Consider the following 21,361-nt stretch of genomic DNA (forward strand, 5'->3'; position numbering starts at 1 on the left):
ATAAGTTATCATACTTTCATGTATATCTATTGAAACAAAATTATGAAATATTAAAAACTGGTTACAAATTAACAAGTGACATAGAAAAATAGAGAATTATGTATTTATTCAAGAACAAGTACAAAGCCTATGATAATACCGGTTTTGACGGGAAGGAAACTGGACACGGGATTGATTCGAGAAAGGAAAGCTTGCTGCTGGTTGCCTGCTGGAGTTGGTCCTCTCCGAGTTGCCGACCCAATGGCAGTGGCTGCGGCACAGGCGCACAGCCAAGAAAATGTCTAAATCTGAAAACAAACCAATCCACTGTCCACTCCCGACGGCAGGCGGTCGGTGGTTCCGACGAAGCCAGCTAGCTGGCCAATAGCTACATCCGCCACTGTTCATAAGAATACGTTATTTTAACCTAAAAAATTCTCACTTTTTAAATTAACAAGTATACCAACTTAATACAGTACTAGCGTGTAAAATTAATTTCGTAAACTCGTTAAATAAATTACTTCAATACCATACACATACAAAGTGACAAGGGCAATTCTTGGCACGTCTTAACATGAAAAGATATATTTTTAGGCCAAATGCCCTTGGTGTTTTCTTATGCAAGCATGAACCAAGCTACAGATATAGAGGAATACATCACAGATCTTTTACAAATAAGACACATAGATAAGGTGTGTGATTTATTTTTTGTAATAAAATATTCACATGAAACTCACCCATATGAGAACCCGTAAACCTTTTGGTATTTTTTTCTTCTGTACACTGAGCTTTTTACCTAAAATAATCTTGTGGTAAGATGAATTTGACAGTTCAATGATCCTTACGTCATGTCCATTATAACGTAAAAAAAAAATACCTTTAATATGATGGGTATCACCACCTTTACCAATAACTGATAACAAATGTTTCAAATTTTTATAAGATGACACAGATTTTAGGGTTTGGCATCAATTTTTTTTCTGCTACTATATTAGTTAAAAAGCAAATACACAATCAAATTGTCAGTTGAATTCATCTCCGTGGCGCACGAATTTACACAATGACCAAATGGGGAGGTAATCCTAAAACATTTAACTGCAACCTATGCTGGGATGAAGTTTAAAACATCTCTTCTAGCCAGAAAATTACCACCTAAAAGCCTACGAATCAGCTGATTTTAATGTACTCTAACTCGTCGAATGCGGCGCTTTGAATTACTCTCGCTGTTTTGGAAGCTTCATTGCAGAAGAGCTGCCAAAAGTGGCTCTTTTAGAACCTAAGAAGCACCAAAAGAGGAAGACACAGATTATTTGATTTATTTTAGAGGAAAATGCTTAAAAATAAGTACAACTTATTTATGACTTTATCCAATATTTATATGTTTAAAAATAGATGTAAATAAATTAAAAAATTTTAAGTTCAGCCAAGTATGCTGATAATCCAACACAAAAGGAAGAAGAGGAAGGTTCTTACTCGAAACTTTTGAAGAGCGCTCGCTCATTGACAACCGATAAGATCCTGCTTGGACTGGCTTTTGGTGGGGCCTTGGAAGTTTAACTGGCACGTTGCGCCTGCATTAGACCAGGTAGCAAAGTGAAGAATCTGACTTTCTTTGTAAAACATTAGCTCCAACATGCAGATAAGAGCAACAAGATGCATGCAATAATTTTTAAAACAAGTTCATGTATCAAAATTTAGACAAAGGCGCAAATGAAGAAGCTGAAATTGAGTGTCTTCGATGAAAAATCAGTAAAAAAAGGAATACAGGGAAGGAAAATGCAGGCTTAAAAAAAAATTCGATTTTATTTTGAAAGAAAAAAAAATGCATCAAAGGTATAAGCCGTGCAGACTACATAATATGAGAGCACGTCTGGCTAATCTTCAAAAAGGGAAAAGTGCTTTCAGAAAAGTAAGTTTGAACTAAAAATCTCAAAAAGGAATAGCTTTTATAAAAGCTTAAAAATATCTGGCAATAGCAATTACTTGAAGGTAACATTTAAGCTCAGCCAAACACCCCCTTAATTGTTATTAGTGCTATGCATCTATAGTTAAAGCAGTGCTACAGAACTCGAAGTATGGAATACTCACTTCTCCATGATCTCTGAAGTTCGTTTTGCAGTTTCAGGTAAAAGCATATGCTCTACCTTATTACTTATGGAACTGTCAGTTTCAGTACCCGTTGTAAAAACACCATCAGACATATCACTTAGTCTCTCTTCAGAATCAGTATCTCCAAAGTTCAGGAGCCCTACATCTAAATTAGAAGTTTTTCCTCCATTTGCTAAGCTGGGGCCTGATCTGACATCTTCCATAAAATTTTGACCACTTCCTACGATTTCAAGCCTTGATTGTTGAAAGAATTCCTCGTGGTGCCTCTGGCTGTCTATTGATTTGTGAGAAACAGCCTCACAATGTTTATCGCTGTACTCAGAGCTATTGTCCAAATCAGTTCGGCTTGGATGCGGGGCCTCTATAGAAAGCCTTCTTGGAGAGGCAGATCTGTAACTTGAAGAGTTCATATCTCGTCTCTCAGCATTTCCATGAGTACTGAAAGATCGTAATCTTCCGATTTCCTCATCTTTCTTCATAACAACATCCTTTAGAAAAGCCATCTGTAAGTTCAGAAGAAATCAATTAATAGCCGTTCTTTTTTTGGTTTCTTTAACAGTAATACTATATTAGTTTAATAATGAACAACAGCAACACAGGCTTCAGAATACTTTCAAGAATGAACTACAATTGAATCACATCGAAATAATATAAACTGAATAGCAACGACACACTGAAAATTAGATATAAATAGCTTCTGTTTCCATAGTTAAGGCATGCTTCTATTAGTCTCTTAAATTGGAAATGGACATTTTCACAAGTGCACCTGAAGCTGGAGGAATAAAAAACTAAAGATGGACAAAGCCATCAATGAGAAAGCATTAATTAAAACATTTGAAGTAGAATAACTTAGCCTCCGTTTGGCCCCCATTTTTTGAAATGAAAATGGGTGGAATATTTTTTTTTTTTTTAAAATGAGTGGTTGAAAAAGAAGGAAATTTTTTTGGTTTACGTTAAATATTATTTTATGGAAGATTATGTGGTTGAAAATAGGAAAGAAAAATAAAATGTAATGTAATGGAGACCAAACGGGATATTAATATAATTTTGCCACTCAAAAGAACAACAGTCAATCAGAAATCTACCAAGATTCTATAGAAGTAATTGTAGCAATGGGAAACATCATTAGCATTATCCTTCAGCGAATAAAGTACCTGTTCCATTAGCTCTCTAACACCCCTACCCTCTTTATTACTTCTTGCAGCACCCAACTCAACTCCAGAAGCCCTCTCAGCAAATTTCAGTGTACTTATAGTTTCTGAGAAGGATTCTACATCAGGATTGAGTTGTATGAACATGAGTGCCTTTGCTTGACTACCTACAATAGGGGGAAAAGAAGAGTGGGGATAAGTAGAGAGACCAATGGAAAGACAAAACGAAAAATCTATAACATAGAGAGTCCCATTTGAAACCTATATCATTTAATTCAGCTGTGTAATTCACATGATATCACTCAATAGTTTCTTATATACCTAGAGAGCTCTGAAGAACTTGAGTTAGCTTGCTATTCCTGTATGGCACATGGGAACTTTTTTGTGCCAAAGCAGAGATTACATCTCCCAACGCTGATAGGGATTTGTTTATATATTGTGCTTCCCGTAGTCTATCCCCTGTTGATTCAGAGCGTTCTACTCTTTCACTCCCAGCAAGATCCACTAAATGCAGACAACCACGCAAAACAGCATTGGTCTCCAAATCCGTCCCGCGGACATGAACTGTAAGTACACTGTGCATATGAAGTAAAATCAAAATAAAGCCACAAAAGGAAATGTCAACAGTTGGATAATTGATGATTAATATGCAGCCAAACCTGTGGGACCTGCTGCTTCTTTCATTTAGAGCAGTTGCACCAACAGCCCTATTCATTAACCCAATACTCATTAAATCTAACACATCTGTAGTTGATCTAACAGGGTGCATGCTAGCATCGGGGACAGCTAATCCATTCGGTTGGGAAGTGTTCCAAATCCCAAGCGTGTGCGAGTCAAAGGAAACAATGGAGAAAATATATGAATAGATATAGATGTGGAGGCATAATAGCACATATAATCATGCAATTTAGAGAATGTATGGGAAATGTTTATAAACAGACAGCTGGAGAAATGGGTAGTACATGTGAGTCCTATGAAATATGTAAATAAAAAGTGGGTTGACCAAAAGTATTTATAAACAGTTCCAAAACATACTCTTAGGTGGAAGAAAGAAAGAAAGTAAAATGGAGAAGAAAAATTCAGCGCTTCATTAAACATGGGGTCATAAAATAAATTTCTAAAGGATATCTCTTCTGAGAACTGTGGTTATTAAGTAAGTCACGCACTTGTTCATTATAAATTTCAACCATTTGAACCCCAACTTCATATGCAATGGAGCTTTTTCTGCTCTGAGATATATTGAAGAGATCATTCAGAGCTCTATAGTTGACTCCCCAATCCTCTACAGATGTTACACTCGGCCCACTCTGAAAATACATTCAACATCGTAAGTTTACAAACCCAGAGAGAAAATTCTACTTCATTTATTTATTTTTTACTTATCATAAGAGTAAGAACATACCATTGTGTAAGTTTTCCCCGACCCTGTTTGACCATAAGCAAAGATACAAACATTATATCCATCAAGAACGGACCGGATTAATGGTTGTGTGTCTCGGAAGACTTCCTCTGGAGATGAGTAATAGAGAGATAAGACATGCAGGAGAGAGAGTGTGTGTGTGTGCATTAGAACTATTCTTTGTAATGGACATGACATTTAGTTAGACGTATCATTGTTCTTTAGAAGATATGTTTTATAAAGTAAGAAAAGTAGAACCTTGAGTAGCTGCAGGACCAAAGACCTTATTGAACTTGAAAAGCCGATGACTGTCTTTTCCTTGTTTAGAGGGATTTATGACAACTAATTCTCCATTATCACCAATATATTGTATGGTTGTGTGTTTTCCACTTTGTCCGGGAAGAAATGGCCTTATACGGCAATAAACTCTTATATTTCCTAAGAAAAAGGAGCCCAGATACATTAGTAATTTCGTTAGCACCTAACCAAAACATCATAGCCAACTTACTGACACTGACCTTTTAAATCTTGAACCTCATTGTAAAGTTTTCGATTTTCCTCAAGTACAGTGTGATAATTCTGTGCTGCTTCTACCAATTCTTTGAGATTTAACCCTGATCAAAGCAAAAGATTGCATGTAAAAAAATTCCAAAAAGATGTGCCATCATTCTTGCAATAATTACGAAAGTGAAAAGGTTTCATTCATCTTCCTACCAAAATGATGAACTTCATCAGCATAGATTTCCTTGGTCTTCAAAACCTCTTCCTTCAAGGATTCGGATGCCAACCTCAATTCCTGCTTAATTTACATTATCATTAATATTGATATCAATAGAATTAAAGCACTGAGCTTGAAGCAAACCTGCAAGGATCCAAATTGAGAATTGATGAAGTGCACATATCTGTGTTCCTTTCTTTTCCATCTTAGAAATTTTGATTCTGAAAAGTCCTCAAGTTCTTTCACTTTGTTCCTTGAATGAGCCAGAAGGCACTCAAGTTCTGTAATTCTCTTCTCAAGCTGAACTTTAGTTTCCTTGGCATGGGTTTCTAATTGTAACTGATTTTCTTCATATGTCGTTTTGGCTAATTCCAATTCTTGCTTCAATGATAAAATTTGACTCTCATAGTGGTCCTTTTCTTTCCTTAATCTATTTAAATCATTTTCTTCGAGTTTCATCTTCGTCTACAAAGTGTTACATAATTGCTCAGAAGCTGATATCATGATATACACGTGCCAGTACTCACTCAATGATTGAGAGAATATAAATACAAGCATTTGTATTTATGAATGTCATTTTTAGTAATGCCAACTCAAAATGAGAAGTAATCTAAAGGAAAAAAACAAAGATTTGTAAGGGGAAATACTGCAATAAGCCCCAATAAATCAAGTACAGAAAGTCACTGTCTACAAAGTGTTACATAATTGCTCAGAAGCTGATATCATGATATACACGTGCCAGTACTCACTCAATGATTGAGAGAATATAAATACAAGCATTTGTATTTATGAATGTCATTTTTAGTAATGCCAACTCAAAATGAGAAGTAATCTAAAGGAAAAAAACAAAGATTTGTAAGGGGAAATACTGCAATAAGCCCCAATAAATCAAGTACAGAAAGTCACTAGCATTAAACAGCTGACATGATTTGAAACCAAATATACGAACTTCCAGATTCCCTGAACTTGATGAATAATAAACTCAAATCAACCCAAGATAAATCATTTTCCAGAGTCATGAGAGCAGAAACTATGTTCATATACAGACACACACCTTTATCTGTTGTAATTGCTTCATGGCAATCTGCAAAAATGTGAATAAACAAGATGAAATGAATGAAGGGCAAAGAGAACCACCATCCTAATTCCACATCCATAACTACCAGTCATAGTACCTCATTTTCTTCAATTGTTCCAGTTGCAAGAGTTTCAAGTGCTCTAATTTTCAATTGGTACCTATCTTCACGAGACTTGTACAGATTTTTTTGCTGCACTCATATAATAATGCAAACAGATCGTCAAGCATATCATTTTTTTGGAGTGAGAGGATGATCTCATAAGTCACTTTGAGAATAGAAAAATCATATCCTAGAGCTGATAATCTTTTGAGCATTTACCTTTCTCATATTTTCTGCTTGTTTATATACCCTTTGCTCAATTTCTTGTACAATTAATTTCACTACAGATGCCACACGCTGAGCAAAAAGAAATATGCCACCAACAAAATTGCAAATAAAGCTCAGAAAGGGGTTAAGGGAGGAAATAGTAATATAAAATTTTATCAGCATGATGACATTTGACAATGTTATATCATTCTGCCATACCTGAGGTATACTCTCGTTCTTTTTCTCAATGCTTTCCTCCAGAATACTGGTCACAGCACTGAAAAGTGACCGAGAAGTCGCACTCTGCACATAAAGATTTGCCACATAAAGAGTAGCTATACAAGCAAGAAGACATCAAACTATCGATGAGAGAATATGCAATTTATTACAGAACCAAGTTCCTATTTTCCAGTTCAATGGTAGTCAGACTAGTCTATAAATTAAGGCTTACAATGCAATAACAAGATGTTATCCGAAACACTAACATATTACCTCTAAACTTTCCAATTTCATTAGTTCTGAAATCTTAGACGCCAGAAAATCCCCATGATACCCATGCTTTGATTGGAACACATCAGAAAAATTACTGCCTGCATGATGATTGATGGAATAGTTTTCAATAGGTAGAAAATATATCAAAAGAGCTTATAAGGATGAGAAGTTAGAACCGAGAAACCTAGACAACAGATATGAATCAAATAACGACAATGCATACTCATATCTTCACATATTTTTTAAAATTAGAGTAGGATGAAAATACTTCTCAAATGGGTATTGCAAGGATGAAGCCATGTTAAAAGATGTAAAATACTACAGTCTTGAAGAAAATTATGTTCTCTGTAAGTTCCCTCCAAACGAGAGGGGTGAAAAGAATTGAGACACCACATGGCATTTCTCATTACACAGAAAGCTCGATGAATAATACTCCAATTCTGCTACATTACATTTACAACTTCAGATATTTTATGTCAGATTCAGATGTTGGGATTTTAGTGATACTGAATACAAATTATCAGATATCACAGTTTGACTTGTAATTCAATTCAACTTCAAACCTGTTGTTACAAGAGAAATTCCATACTACTTTTTAGCAAACTCAAGGTGTCAACACTTCTACTTAGATTTTGGCGACTTGATTTTTTAGGAAGTCATGACACAGCAGCTATTGTTCATCTAACATGTAAAAAAAATTGACCAATTAAATAAAAGAGCTTTAACAAAAAGGACTGTTGTCTACCACTGGTCCCGCTTTTGAAGCTCTCTATGCTATTAGATACGTTGCTGTTGTGAATTACATCTAGGCTACCTGGTTCCCCCTTTTTAGTTGCATGTGCTTCTGACTGCATATTCATGATAAACTTGATAGATGCACTCCGAGACAAATACTGTACACAATGCTGAAGTTTCAAAAAATCCAGCAAAATCTATTAGTCAAATAGTTATTAGACTGCAGAAAAAGAAAACAAACACAAGAAACTGCAATGATCAAGTCATGTAATATTAGACAAATACTTATCTCAAAAAGGATATGAAAATATTTTAATATATCTAATGTTCAATATAAATTGCTCTAGTTATGAATTAAAATGCTACCCAAGGTATAAGGAATTAAACCCATTTATTCCATATGTCACTTTAGAAATGCTCAAATCATAGAAAGAAAAATAATATCATATATCCCCATAGTACAATGAAAATGACTTGCGATTAAACCACAAATTTTCTTGCTTATGATATGCATTTCATAAACCTTGCTTTGCACGGATACACCGACACGTGATTCTTTTAAAATTCTACATTTATATAGGCTTTGTTTCAGCCCCATTTTTTGGGAAATTGAAATTCATAATAGTTATTTCTTTAGAGAATGTGGGGTTAAAAAGTGAATTTTTTTTGGGTATATGTGTGAAATAATTTTATTATGAGAATACGTGGTTAGAAATGAGTTTGAAAAAATTGAGTTTTTAGAGAATAAAGCTCAAACAGGGTAATATATCTTTAGTTTTATACTCTTTCTTTTTTAATAAAACCAATTAATTTTTAGGTTTTTTTTTTTTTTTTTTTTTTTTTTTAAATAAGAGTCACTATATATTGCTATTGCCAAGAAGAAGAAAGTTTGCCCTTCTGCCCTCTAAAAAAAGTACAAAAGTGGTAGCATTTTAAAGCACAAACTGATTTAACATTTCTAGTTGAATTTCCAATATTGCACTTAAATTTTAAACAGATAAATAATTTGAAAAGCAGGGCTAATTTAAAGATTTGGCAACATTAAAGTAGACAAATGAAAGCCAACATTGCACAAAAATTCCACAATTTCATCGTTAAGGTTCACAAAAATTAATCTTGATACTATTTCACATCAAAATATAAGCATATTCACTCTAAAAAACAACATAAAAATCAACCAAATTTGGGGAAAGCGTGCAAATATTCAAAAATTTGATCGCTAAGGTTAACAAAAACCAATCTTGACACAAATTAAACACTTGTTAAACAGATTCGCATAAAAACGAAACAACAGTCGGCAAAAATTGGGGAAAAAAGTACCTGAAGGCGGAGAAATCTAGATAATCCTTAAAAAACCAGATAAATAAATAAAAAACAATGGATCATATAGATGAGAAGCTCCTAATTCATTACAGATCGAGATTTATTTCATTTACCTCTTATGGAAGCAAAGCGATATTGCAATGATGCTTGAAACAGACAGGCTTCGAGCAAACTGAAAATTGTGGAACTTTTCTCTCTTTCTTTTTAATTTTTATTTTATGGATTTTGGATTTCTGCGTATTTAAAAAGTGTGATGGTGAGCCCCACTACGCTTTGGTATCACGTTCCCGCCTTGTACTATTCGTTTTAATGAGTAACGCCATGGCAGTAAATTGATTTTTTTACTTCCCAAAAAAAAATATATTACTTATTGCTTATCTTACTATTTCAAAATTTAGCCCCTGTTTGTTTTGAATAAAATTAAATATTTAATAAATTTTAATGAAAATGGATAAAATATGTAATTAAAAAATTAATAAAAGTTGTGAATTCTATAAAATATGTAATTAACGATAAATTTTAAAAAATAAACGTGAAATAGAGGCTTAATTAATAAAAATTTTATTTTAAAACTTAATTATTTACCTATAAGTGAGCTTTATCAAGCTTAGCCCGGAAAACAAATATGTTATCTTCAGATATTTGTTCTTTTGCAGAAATTTTAGCATAATATATCTTCATCAATAAATTTTGATATCTCAGTTTCATTAATATTCGATTTTTCAGCGAACAACCACATTTTTATATTTTTTGAATGAGAAAATATGGACCGGACATTGTTTTATTTTTGAGATTAAGGGTTACTTAGGAAAAGATGGAAATTATTGGTTACTCATTGTATCATTTGATTTAAAAAAGAAAAAAAAAGAAATAGGTATGAAAAATAATCTCTTGTTTGTCTACCAAATTTCAAATTTTTGTTTTTCTAAAACCCATTTCAACCATAGATTCCCATAATAAAATATTTTATACGTAAAGCGAAAATTTTTCCTTACTTTTTTAACCAAGTGTTCTCTAAAAAAATAAAATAAAATAAAAACTATTTTTTATGGCTAAATTCCTTCTTTTAACCTTGTATGTCAAAATCTTAATATAAAATTAATTTGACTTGTTTATTTGATAATTTATTTTGTTTAATCATCTTTATAGACTGTAGATTCTACAACTGAGAAAATCAAATCAATAGAGCCACCAATAATCCTACAGAACTCAAGAAAAATAGAACAAAGAAGAATGACCGTAAAATACCTTAAGACAGCACCGGTGTGATGTAGGCCGAAGACCCTCCCATGGTCAAATCAGTAAAGCTCGTTGAAAATTATATGAATACTAGATGAAAAAAGAAGTAGAAATAATTTAGAGTAGAGTAGATTGAGACACTTGAATGCTTGACTTATAGGAGTGAGACAACCGTTTAGGTGGAATTGACGAGGACTTTTCGAGATTTTGTAGTTGGTTGGAGCTAAATCCGATCAAATTTATTCCGTTGAGATATACAAGTTGTTTATGAATAACTTCAACTTGATCTGGTCAAATCATAGCGTGATTTATCTTGAGAATATATTATTAGAAGTTTTAAATTGGATTGTGGGTCTTTGGACCGTTCATTCAGATCGATTGTGGGTCTGTAGACCTTATTTTATGGCTTGGGCGGCTTGGGCTAGTGGATTAATTTTTACCACTAAATTTGTCCCCCACTCTTTTATATGTAGACAGAAGTAATTCGGGCTCAGAGCTGATCAGATTTTTTATTGAGAGCGGGTTTTGATCATAGGACGGATCATTTGATCATACAATTCTGGTGGTAATAGAATTTGTTATGATGGTGTGTGAAAGTCATCCGATCATTAAAAACGTCATGGAGATTACTACTCACTTCTTAAGCCATACTATTTTATAGGAATTATTGTATGATTGGAAGCAATGTAGCACTTGGGAAAATAACATACTGCTAGTTGAAACGTACGATTTTTAGCTTGTAAGTCAATTAGATTTTGGTTTCATATGACTTGAAAGATGCCAAATGGCTCGAAGGCCACGTGATGCATCTTCAAAAAATTATCGCACAACCTCTCAAGTTGTGTAATTTTACCTTATCTTTGTATGTATATATTTTTTAATTTTGTATGTCACTATTGATAAGTGTGTTTTTGCACACTTATTGGGCACTTAATTTGATATAATTATTGATTATATGAATGAAATTCTACTCACAATTATGTAATATTTGCTTTTGTCGGCTAAAAATCAATCAAGTAAAGAGAACAAAGCAAAAGGAGGAAAAATGGATTAAAAGTGTGCAAATTTGTGAAGTTGGGGACCAAAATGCATGTGTCAAAAGATGAAGGACTTGAGCTTACAATTTATGGAGGGCATAATCAAAATGAAAGTCAAAATCCAAGGACCAAATTGTACAAAATCAAAGTTGAGGGACTTGACGTGCAATTTATTGAGGGACTTAGCTACAAATTCGCCAAAAACCCATTTCTTGACCTTTTGGACAGAAACCCAGGCGCCAAGCACCACTGTACTGGCACCTTGGCGCCAGTTTTATTATAAAAAAAAAAAAAAAAGAACCAGGGACCTTTTTCCATACTTTTGAAACTTCAGGGACCAAGGCTGCAATTTTCCTAGGTTTTAATATAAAAACCAGCAGCTGAGTTTTCATTCTAGAGTTCTTCAGTTCTGTCTTCTGCCTGGGACGTTTTCTTCACGCCGATTTCATTTTCATTTTCTTTCATTTTCTTTTCTTTTTATTTTCATTTTACTTGGCATTTTGGGGATTAAATGAATGAGCACAACAAAGGAGAATACTAAGGTGGAGAAATCAAGTTCAAGCCACAAAAAAGGGTTTGATCTATAAACTTGTATTTTCTCCATTATTTTGCCATAGCTCATTTTTCATCATATATATAAAATGGACTAGTTAATTGAGTTGGGATTTATGGTGTTAGTTTAACCTAGTTTTAATTGATTTTCAATATTTGCGCTTTAATGTTAAGTTACTTATTTCATGTGTTTCTATTATTGTATTTATTGCATTTTTATTTATGTGGCTAATGAATGAATGTGTTTCGTGAAGTGTACATTGTTAGAGAAAAGATTGTGCATTTTAGACCAAATGGTAGGAACCCTAGGTTTGCGTAGTGGATAGAGATATACCTTTAGCTCTAGGTGATCCAATGAGCTATTTTCACAATAATTTAATGCGGTTGTTTGGTTGTAATCGATATAAAAATATAGTAGGTTAAACCAATCAATTAGGGTTAATTTCACTCGAGAGAGGTAATTAGCTAAAATTGGAAGATCGGGTCTAACATCGTAAATGAGTAGCGTGTTAATTGGCATGTGGAGAAATTGATTAGGCGACGGTTAAATGAAACCATGAATCCCAACCACTTTTCGTCCAAAATTTTCAAGACTTTATTATTTTCTTAGTTAACATGTTTTTCCTTATTTTCTAAAATCAACTCTTTATTGTGTGTTTGTTTATTTTCATTGTTAGAATTAAATTGATTAAAGTTGTGTAATTTACAGTAAACATTCCTCGAGGGATCGACAATTCGGACTTAAAAGGTCCACTTTATTACTTGAACGCGACCCGTGCACTTGCGGTAGTATTTTAGTGAACAACTATATATATTTATATATCTATATCTTTATTTTGTTATTAATTTTTGAAGCCGTGCGGCATTAATGTGTTGCCCTGTGCTAAGCTCAACAAAGGTGGCATACATGTCACCTTTTGTAAGTGCCATGCAAGCAACTTAATTACCACTCGACAATTGCCGAGTGTTGACCCCTATTTTTTGGCGCAGTAATCCGATTGGAAATGTCCATCCTAATAGAAAAATCACTGGTCCGTCTAGACTGTGTAATATGCATCGCTTGATTTACTAGTTCGATTGATAAGTGTATCAATTGAAAATGAAAGATTGTTGATCCCTCTAGATCGTGCGGCATGCATTGTTTAGTGCACTAGTTCGACAGATAAATGTATTCATTTGAAATGAAAGATTGTTGATCCGTCTTAACCAGGATATGCATCGCTTGGTTCATTATCAGACCAATAAATGTATCCATTCGAAAGGAAAGATTGTTGATCCGTCTTGACCACGTGGCATACATTGCTTGGCGCACTAGTAGGAGCATTTTCAATCGGATGGTTGAGCATACGCATTTGGTTGGATGATTTTGCACAAATTTATGAATTCAATTTTCTATCTTGTTTAGCGTGTCAATTTCTACAATTTAAAGCATCATATCTTTCATTTTTCTAGTGACTTGGTAGACTTCATTAAGTGTTAGAGATTTTGATGAGTTTCTCTCTTATGTTCTTCAAATTCTTGCCTTGTTTTTAAATGTTCTTAAGTGTTCTTCAAACACTTTTTCTAGTTTTTCGGTGGTTGCATTGATTTTGATTTATTGTTTCTAGAGTTTGATCCGTCATAAAGTAGAATTGCAATTGCATAGTTTTTTTTATGAACAATGGATTGGAGTGAGGTTTGTGATGTTTTGCACAAAATTCTGGTCGAACCTTGGCCTCCCCAAGGTTCAACTAGGTCTAACAATCTGGACGAAAACTCGTGGCTAGATAATTATATGAGTCCGGATCGTCTGGATGGGCCTATATTAGTGGGGTTCATTGGCGGTCTAGGAGTGCGTTCATCTTATGAGATTGATCTACAGAGCGTCGGTATTTATAGCAATTTAATCGATCCAAACCTTGATGGTGATAGACACAGTCTATGTGAAAGAAATTGTTCAAACAATAGTGATATAATGTTTACAAAGAATGTACTGAGCAAGCTGATGGAGAATGACTTGATTAGAATTCAGGATGCCTATAGTGTTTTAGCATCGGTGAAACTTTGTTTGCTACAGTCACACGAAAGAGTTTCATTGGATGTCCCATGTTAGATGTTTTTCTATGAGTTGCCATTTGAAGATGGCTTTCGATTTCCAATTTCTCATGTGGTTAGGATGGTGTTGGAGTATTTAGAGATTGCACATAGCCAACTCATGCTTAACTCTTGGCGATTGCTCTTGGCTCTCCGATGATTGAGCGGCACGATATCTCGTTTGGCATGTCGGAACTACTGCATGGTTACTTCATAGGGGAACACGATGGTGAAAAGGCCAATTTTCCTTAAATGCAAGGAAAGCTATCGATCGATTGATAGTTAGTCTTTCTTATGGGATAAAGGTTGGAAAGGGTCTTATTTTCTCGCGTCAAGCGATTTGGTTCGGTTGGAGAATTACGATTTCTCTTCAGCGTGGTCACGTGGTGAGTTTTGCAAATCGTTTACTCTCAATGTACTTTCCTAATTCGAGGTTCCTATTTCATTTTCTTGCAAGTCTTTGCATCAATACGCTACCCATCGAAGGCTTGTTCGTAAAAGAGCACATTTCTAAAATCTTAGCGATACCGAAGAATCAGAGAGATTGATAGTTCTTTCTATCTTCAAAGGTCCTTTATTTCAGTAGCTTGTGGGAACATACTTCAGCAGAATCAAGAGGTAATCCTTCTGATTTTTCAAGACATAATCCCTACTATAATGGCAAAGAGAGGTATGGAAATTCTTGGTAGTAACCTTCCTTTGAGCAGTCTGCTTAACTCAACTGATCGTGAGATTGCAAATTGAATCATGTTAAGAGTGATAGGATCTTTGCTCGATGCTTAGGAGTTGAGAAATGCGAAAGAGAGGTCTATGAAAATTTCTCCTCATACAACACTAGCTAACATTCCTATCCCGTCTGATGATTTTTCGAGCTAAACTGAGTTGCCTGATGCTCCTTTACTGTCGATTCGAAAAAGTGATCATCCAGGGCCATTGTTGGCATATGATGATTTGATCGTGCTTAGCTTTCCTCCCGGTTCATCTGCCTTTTCTAACTCGAGGGTGGTGGCACTTGTCGAAGGTTTTTTTTTATTTTTTGAAGATCAGACACATTACAAGCAACTTAGTCCAATAAACGCAGTCGCGAACATGATCACTCAAAATTTTCAGGTATTATATTTTTGTATACTTAATTATGGATAACCCAATTAGCAGACGCGAACTTATTCTATTGACTCCAGGGACTGTAATGAGCTAATTTTTCAAAAATCAAAGCTATTAGATAAGGGATGCAAATGCTTCATTACGTGCAGAAGTCAAAAGTTTAAGGACGGGGAAGAAAATTGCTGACTTGACTACTAGAAATGCACTAAATGAGCTAGCCGGATGGTTTGTAAGAAACTTGCGTTGGAGTAGGAGCTTATGAACTTGAAAAAATCTTCGAGGGCTCAGGTTGCTTTTTTGAAAAACTGCCAATTGAAAGTTGAGATAGCCACTATAGCCTTTCTTATGAATGATTTTAAAAATGCTAAACATGTCCGTTGGGACGTAGACAAAGTAATTGTCGATTTGAATTGTGCCAAATGCTTGGTATGCCGAATATGATAGAAGAGCAGCTTGAAGTTGGGGCTATGTTCGGCGAGAGAGTTGGGAATGTTGATGATGGGTAGGTTCAGATCTATTTGTTAGCACATTTTTTTTCCAAGTGTGCTTTTCGACTAATATTTTCTTTCGGAATTATGTATCAATATCTTTACGAGCATATTCGAACTTATGTATTTATAAGTTATATAATGTTGCTAGATTACCAAAGAACTCACTGAAATATTGAATATAGAATTTTATTCAAAGTACAATAAAATCGTGCACAAATTTATGATCATAATATTAGAACAGAAATCGAACTTCCCAATTTTAAAGATAGAATAGACTCGAAAACACATTTTTACAAAGGATTCGATCGGTCTGATCCATTTGATTTGGATAGTAATATTGTTGGTTGGCTTGAAGGCAGCAGAGTCTTCATTTGTATTGGTTTGATGGCGACAATAGTGCCATCCTTATCCAGACGACTTCTCTATCCAGATGGTTTATGGAATTGGCGTGGTCATTTTTATTGGTCATCGTCTAGATTCCAAATAATTTTTGACATCTACATGGGATCTTCGTCCTCCCAAGTTAAGGTTTTCCAAATCGCCGCAGATGAAGAACATCTTGATCTTTGATAAGTGATACATTTTTCACACTTGGTGAATCTCCTGAGAACAAAGATAAGTTAGGTCGATGGCATTCTATCATTGGCTCTCCGATGCTTAAGTTAATGTTGATCCTGACAGTGGCGAAAATTTTAAAAAGGAAAATTAAATAAATAAATGAGGAAATAGTGATGATATCCCGTGATGGTGGGTGACATGCCTAGTTTCACCCGAAACTTTTTCATCTATTCTTCTAAACGCAGAGAGAGGTTAGGACCACCGATGCCATTTGTGCCATCAGCTCTCCGATGGCTAAGTCAGTACAAATTTTGAATGAAAATGTAAGAAATGGAAAGAGTTTAGAATACTTAGAAATAATATTTGCGAAGATGGAAGTCGTTTCGACTGTTGTTGATATCTCTACCGTTTGGTCTTGTAGGTTCTTTGTCTGATGACCTTTGTGATTAGGTATGGTCATTCCCAATTTACTACAAGCTTTCCTACACCAGCTTCTTTGGTGCTCTGGAACACTCTTCATAGCACCCACTCGCCTTCTTTTAAGGTTTTGGTTATTACTTGTCAGTTGAAGTAATGGGTAATTTTTTGTTAATATACGACTGTATGGATATATACTCTTTCTTTTCGTTCTTCCACTGGATTTAACACATAACACAATTCGACTTGATTCTACTCGTCGGTTGTCCATTTATACCGAAAAGGTTGGAATGCCTATTTCTATAGGTTTGCTTCCATGCCATAAGCTCATTAGAGAAGAGGATTTCATCGATTTGTGCTCGAATGGTGGTGGGATAGGACCAAAGGACTCCAAGTAGCTTGTCTAGCCACTTCCCTTTAGCATTAGATAGTCTTTTCTTTAATGTCCTCATGATAGTCTTGTTGGAGGATTCGACTTGACCTTTGGCTTGGGAATACTGTGGATTGGAGAAGTTCAGTTGATGTTTCACTCTTTACAAAAATTTTGAAACCCGGCGCTCATGAATTGTGACCCATTATTAGTGACTATTTCTTTTGGAACTTCAGACCTACATATCACATTTTTCTAGATAAATTGAATAACTTCGCGATCACATACCTAATGCTGTTGATTGGAGGACTTGGCTACCCGGGGTTCTAGATAGAGAAGTGTAATTAAGATATACATAAAATGCTTTACCTTGATTTTTATTTTTTTTGAAAAAATTTATATCTCGCATTGAAATGAACTTCATATTGTTATTAGTTTAAAAAAATTTATAGCCATTTTTTAGGACTTAAGCTTACCGGAATATATTTAGAAGATCATTTTTTTGAGATTTCCTCATAATTATTAACTTATAATCTCATGTAGACTAATTCAATTTGTTTAAAAAAATTAGTGTCTGTTTGTTTTCAATTTTTTGCAGTGTATAACAAAGATTTAGGATTTAAATGTTTGAATCTTACTAAAGGACTAGAGACCATTATCTACTGGAAGTTTGCAACCTCAGTGTAGGTTTGCTATGTTTTGTTGGATGGTGAATTTTTTCTACTTGTGTATAGGGCTCGATTATAACTTTTTACTTATTTTGCTATCAATTCTGAAAGATTTTGATTGTGTTTTATTGTAGCATTATATACCGGGAGAGTATCTCTTTCTGTGACCATTTCAATTCCATCACACCCCAAGATTACACTTTTCTTTTTGTGACCATTTCAATTCATTTTATATTTCTATGTATTTTGGAGTTTTATTTTCATTTTGTATAAATCAATAGCATAGTTAGGCTCGAAAGCAATCTACATCTCAACTGACTTTGTTGGGATGGTTTATGTCATTTAATTATAGGTATGAGAAGTTCGAAATCAAGAGAAGAGAATACTGAAATAGTGAATGCACTTTCAAGTAATGGTGAGGACAGTAGATTGGAGCCAGAGTCTCCAATCGGTTGAAAGGCTTTTCTTCTTCAAATCATCATCAGGTGATTGACCAGATGCATATATGAGCATTGAGTCGATGATCATCCAATACTTCTACATGCCCCTGCAGTAATTAGTTTGCAAAATATACTTCATGACCATTCATATATATAATACACACACACACACATTAACTAATATATTACCTTCAATAGACTTAATTAAATGTTTGAAGGGTAAGGTGTGTACTATACGTTCACAATTGTGCAATATACTTTAACTGAAGATGCTCTTTTAGAAATATTTTTTCAAAACCTACAAATTGTCATAATATGGGAGGCCTATACATCATACCTCTATTAAACTTTGACAAAAGATCATATTAAAAATTACAATTAAATTGTTAGCTCTTCCCTTTGACATTCATCACCATTCATTTGTTATTTTTCATTTCAATCCACCTAAAAGTGAATGATTCTGTTTTAGTTAAAATTTTATAATGGTTGTTTTTTTGTAGAACATTCAGAGATAGTTAACTTGAAGTTGTGTGCATGATAATATTTATTGTGTAGCTATCAAGTCCATTAAAAGTTTTCTAGTGCAATTAGTTTCCATGCCATAGTCCTATTGTGCAAATGCCTAAAATAGAGAAGTGAAGACTTCCGTTGTCATGGTAAAATATCCAAACATAACTGGAGATAATTAAATCTTTTTAGAGAGATGCACCATGTGTAGTTGGTACTGGTGGTGACACAATTTATTTATCGAGTATCTATACTTTGCTATCACTACTGATTAGCGCTCTGAGGTTCGCTTGTATTTCCTATAAACACTCGAGAGTTTAAACATTGTAAGCTCAAAGAGTAAGCGTATTGCTTCGATGAATTACAAAAATGTTATGTGCTCTCTTCTTTTTTATTTAATTCGTTTTCTTTTTTGAGCAACTTAAGTACTTCTACTTTGTCAAATAAACTTTAAGAAGACTTATAAACTAAAAAGCTTACAAGCACCTTTTTTTCTTAAGCAATGGTAAACTCTCATGGGGATTTAAATCTACTAGGAGCTTCATTCATCTATCTCTGTTTCTAGCCAAGCATATCTAGATGGTGGAAGGATGTTAATCAGTATTCTCTTACCCTTATATTATTTGCAATGATTCCCATTGTACTCAGCTTATGGTCATTTGTTAAAACACTTGGACCAACATTTGCAATCATGGACACATAAATGTAGTTACCTTTGGTTGTTGCAATTTTATAGAGTGAAAGAAATCATATAAGTTGTTCATTTAGAAAATTTGTAATTCTATTTGGTTGTTTTGTTTCTTCGCTCTGGGTTGTGCAAGAAATCTCACTTTTTTCCTTTTGTTAAAATTTCTATCTATACTACTGACGAGGAAATATCTTTTCCATTTTTTTTTTGGTGGATGTCTAGTGGAAGAGGAAGAGAATATTGTAAAAGGTGACAATGTAATTGCTGAATTGGATACGACAGTAGAAGATCCGTATATGGGGGTTCTTTGAATGTAATGGACATATACACATTAAATATTGTAACGATTAAATTAAATCATGATTATTTTTGAAAAAACATGGTAAGAACTCCATATCTTAACAAAGAAAAAGCTGCACTTTTATGGAGTGTTGCATAATTTTTAATAACTAATTTAAGAGCTTTCGAATAACTAACTTTTGATAACTAACAATTTCACTATTTATTGTTAAACTTACACAATTCATACAAAAAAGTATATTCTCCAAGAAGTTTATATTCTTTTGAAATTTTTTTCAAGAAATTCCAAATCCCAAGAAAAATGGACATTGAAGAAGAATTACATGATAGAATCAATAGGGTAATGGGAACTACATTAGGTAGATTCGGTGAATAGTTTGTATGCCAAACACTTGTCAGTCACGATATGAACACAGAACTAGTGATCAATAGTCTCAACAATACAGCCAACAATGCAGTAGGTATTCAATTCGTATTTAATTAAGAAAGTAATGCCACTGAATTTTATTTTCCAATGTAAGATAAAATTCATAATTGTAGTATAGGATAAACAAGCCCTTAGCTAAAATCAATTTTTTCAACTAATGTAGGGAATGTTTCAGTTGCAGTTCTACTTGGTTTAAATGATCTTTCCAATCTTCCTGATGATCTCTACGTAGATCAAGGAAATGAATATTTGACTCAAAATGTTAAGGATGGTCAGGAGTATAATTCGTATGATATTTGGATGATAGTTTCTGATGTGGTGGCTAGATGATACGTTCTTGTAACATATAGAGATAATCTAGAAACCTAGCCATCAAATGAAACATTGCGATCTATAGTGTTGGTTTCATAGGTCTAACCTACTATTCACGACAAGTATTACATACAGAAAGAAATATTCACACGCATTTTTTGTTTGGATTGACGTATTATCTTGTGTTTGCTCCCTTGATTTCTACACGAAAAATTCTCCAGAGAAATGTAGATGCATTGGACGCCGAAGTGAATAGGCTTGTTACCTTTCCATAAAAGGATGATACTAACAAATGTGAAATAAGTTCTTCCATTGTTATTTAAATCTTTATTTGATAAGCCTTGACTGGAAACCATGATTGCAGTCCATCTCCACCTTGCAATCCCTGTATACTTGCTACCTTGCCATACCTCTACGTTGTAATTCCTATGAACGTGTGTTGTCTTGCCAATTTTGCTTTTATCAACTCCATCCTCTATAAAACCATCCTTGTCCTCAAGGATGAAATAAGGAAATAGAGCCTTAAAAGATTCCACCTCTTCCCACGTAGCATTTGCTGGAGAAAGATTTCACGTCTTGCTGTCAACCGCAGTGTGAGGGTTCGATTCCTGAGACATGAAATTGGACTCCTTGTAGGCACAGTGTACAAACAGTTCTTGTTCCTGGCCTGTTAGGGCACATCCCGTGATTTACCTCCCTCACAAAGCTCTAGGGACGGGGCGGTGGGGGCTCTCAAGGTTGGGGTTCACCATTTTTTAAGTTAAGGGAGGTAGTGTGATTATATCATTTAATTTGTTATTGGACTGAATTTAAATGTTTCAATGGTGAACATATATTAATGTTTCATTGAGTATTGTGATAAATGGGGGTGAATTATGACTCATAAT

General features: G+C 34.2%; 2 protein-coding genes and 1 long non-coding RNA gene across 4 annotated transcripts; 1 reads left to right on the top strand and 2 right to left on the bottom strand.

The window, feature by feature from the left end:
• Positions 1-932: 932 nt before the first annotated feature.
• LOC111407571 (kinesin-like protein KIN-14J) lies at positions 933-5,823 on the bottom strand. Its single transcript, XM_023037141.1, has 12 exons — positions 5,501-5,823; positions 5,353-5,434; positions 5,157-5,252; positions 4,897-5,076; positions 4,642-4,748; positions 4,368-4,546; positions 3,899-4,063; positions 3,561-3,814; positions 3,243-3,406; positions 2,068-2,591; positions 1,453-1,550; positions 933-1,255 (listed from the first exon to the last, which is right to left on the bottom strand). The coding sequence occupies exons 1-12, from the start codon at positions 5,813-5,815 to the stop codon at positions 1,194-1,196; spliced, it is 2,226 nt and encodes a 741-aa protein (XP_022892909.1). The 5' UTR covers positions 5,816-5,823; the 3' UTR covers positions 933-1,193.
• A 543-nt stretch (positions 5,824-6,366) lies between these two features.
• On the bottom strand, positions 6,367-9,503 carry LOC111407572 (kinesin-like protein KIN-14P). Of its 2 annotated transcripts, none has more exons than XM_023037143.1 (7): positions 9,405-9,503; positions 8,048-8,138; positions 7,234-7,331; positions 6,961-7,044; positions 6,754-6,831; positions 6,532-6,624; positions 6,367-6,440 (listed from the first exon to the last, which is right to left on the bottom strand). In XM_023037143.1, the coding sequence occupies exons 2-7, from the start codon at positions 8,091-8,093 to the stop codon at positions 6,393-6,395; spliced, it is 447 nt and encodes a 148-aa protein (XP_022892911.1). In that variant the 5' UTR covers positions 8,094-8,138; positions 9,405-9,503; the 3' UTR covers positions 6,367-6,392. The 2 variants fall into 2 exon arrangements, with proteins under 2 accessions (XP_022892911.1, XP_022892910.1); XM_023037142.1 differs by having other exon boundaries at positions 7,979-8,138.
• Positions 9,504-11,997: 2,494 nt separating this feature from the next.
• Positions 11,998-18,526, top strand: LOC111408215. The gene is made up of 2 exons (XR_002705301.1): positions 11,998-12,141; positions 18,153-18,526. It is a non-coding gene; the product is annotated as an uncharacterized LOC111408215 (long non-coding RNA).
• Positions 18,527-21,361: the final 2,835 nt, after the last annotated feature.

Source organism: Olea europaea, chromosome 13 (assembly GCF_002742605.1).
Source record: "Olea europaea var. sylvestris chromosome 13, O_europaea_v1, whole genome shotgun sequence".
Classification (NCBI taxonomy): Eukaryota; Viridiplantae; Streptophyta; class Magnoliopsida; order Lamiales; family Oleaceae; genus Olea; species Olea europaea.

Coding starts and splice junctions, on each gene's coding strand:
- LOC111407571 (XM_023037141.1), bottom strand. CDS start 5,815: ATGAAACTCGAAGAAAATGATTTAAATAGATTAAGGAAAGAAAAGGAC. Junction 4,064..4,367: donor AACCACAGTTCTCAGAAGAG/ATATCCTTTAGA, acceptor TGACTCGCACAC/GCTTGGGATTTGGAACACTT. Junction 3,407..3,560: donor AGTTCTTCAGAGCTCTCTAG/GTATATAAGAAA, acceptor CCCCTATTGTAG/GTAGTCAAGCAAAGGCACTC.
- LOC111407572 (XM_023037142.1), bottom strand. CDS start 8,093: ATGAATATGCAGTCAGAAGCACATGCAACTAAAAAGGGGGAACCAGGT. Junction 7,332..7,978: donor CTTCAAAAGCGGGACCAGTG/GTAGACAACAGT, acceptor ATCATCATGCAG/GCAGTAATTTTTCTGATGTG. Junction 6,832..6,960: donor AGAACGAGAGTATACCTCAG/GTATGGCAGAAT, acceptor CTTTTTGCTCAG/CGTGTGGCATCTGTAGTGAA.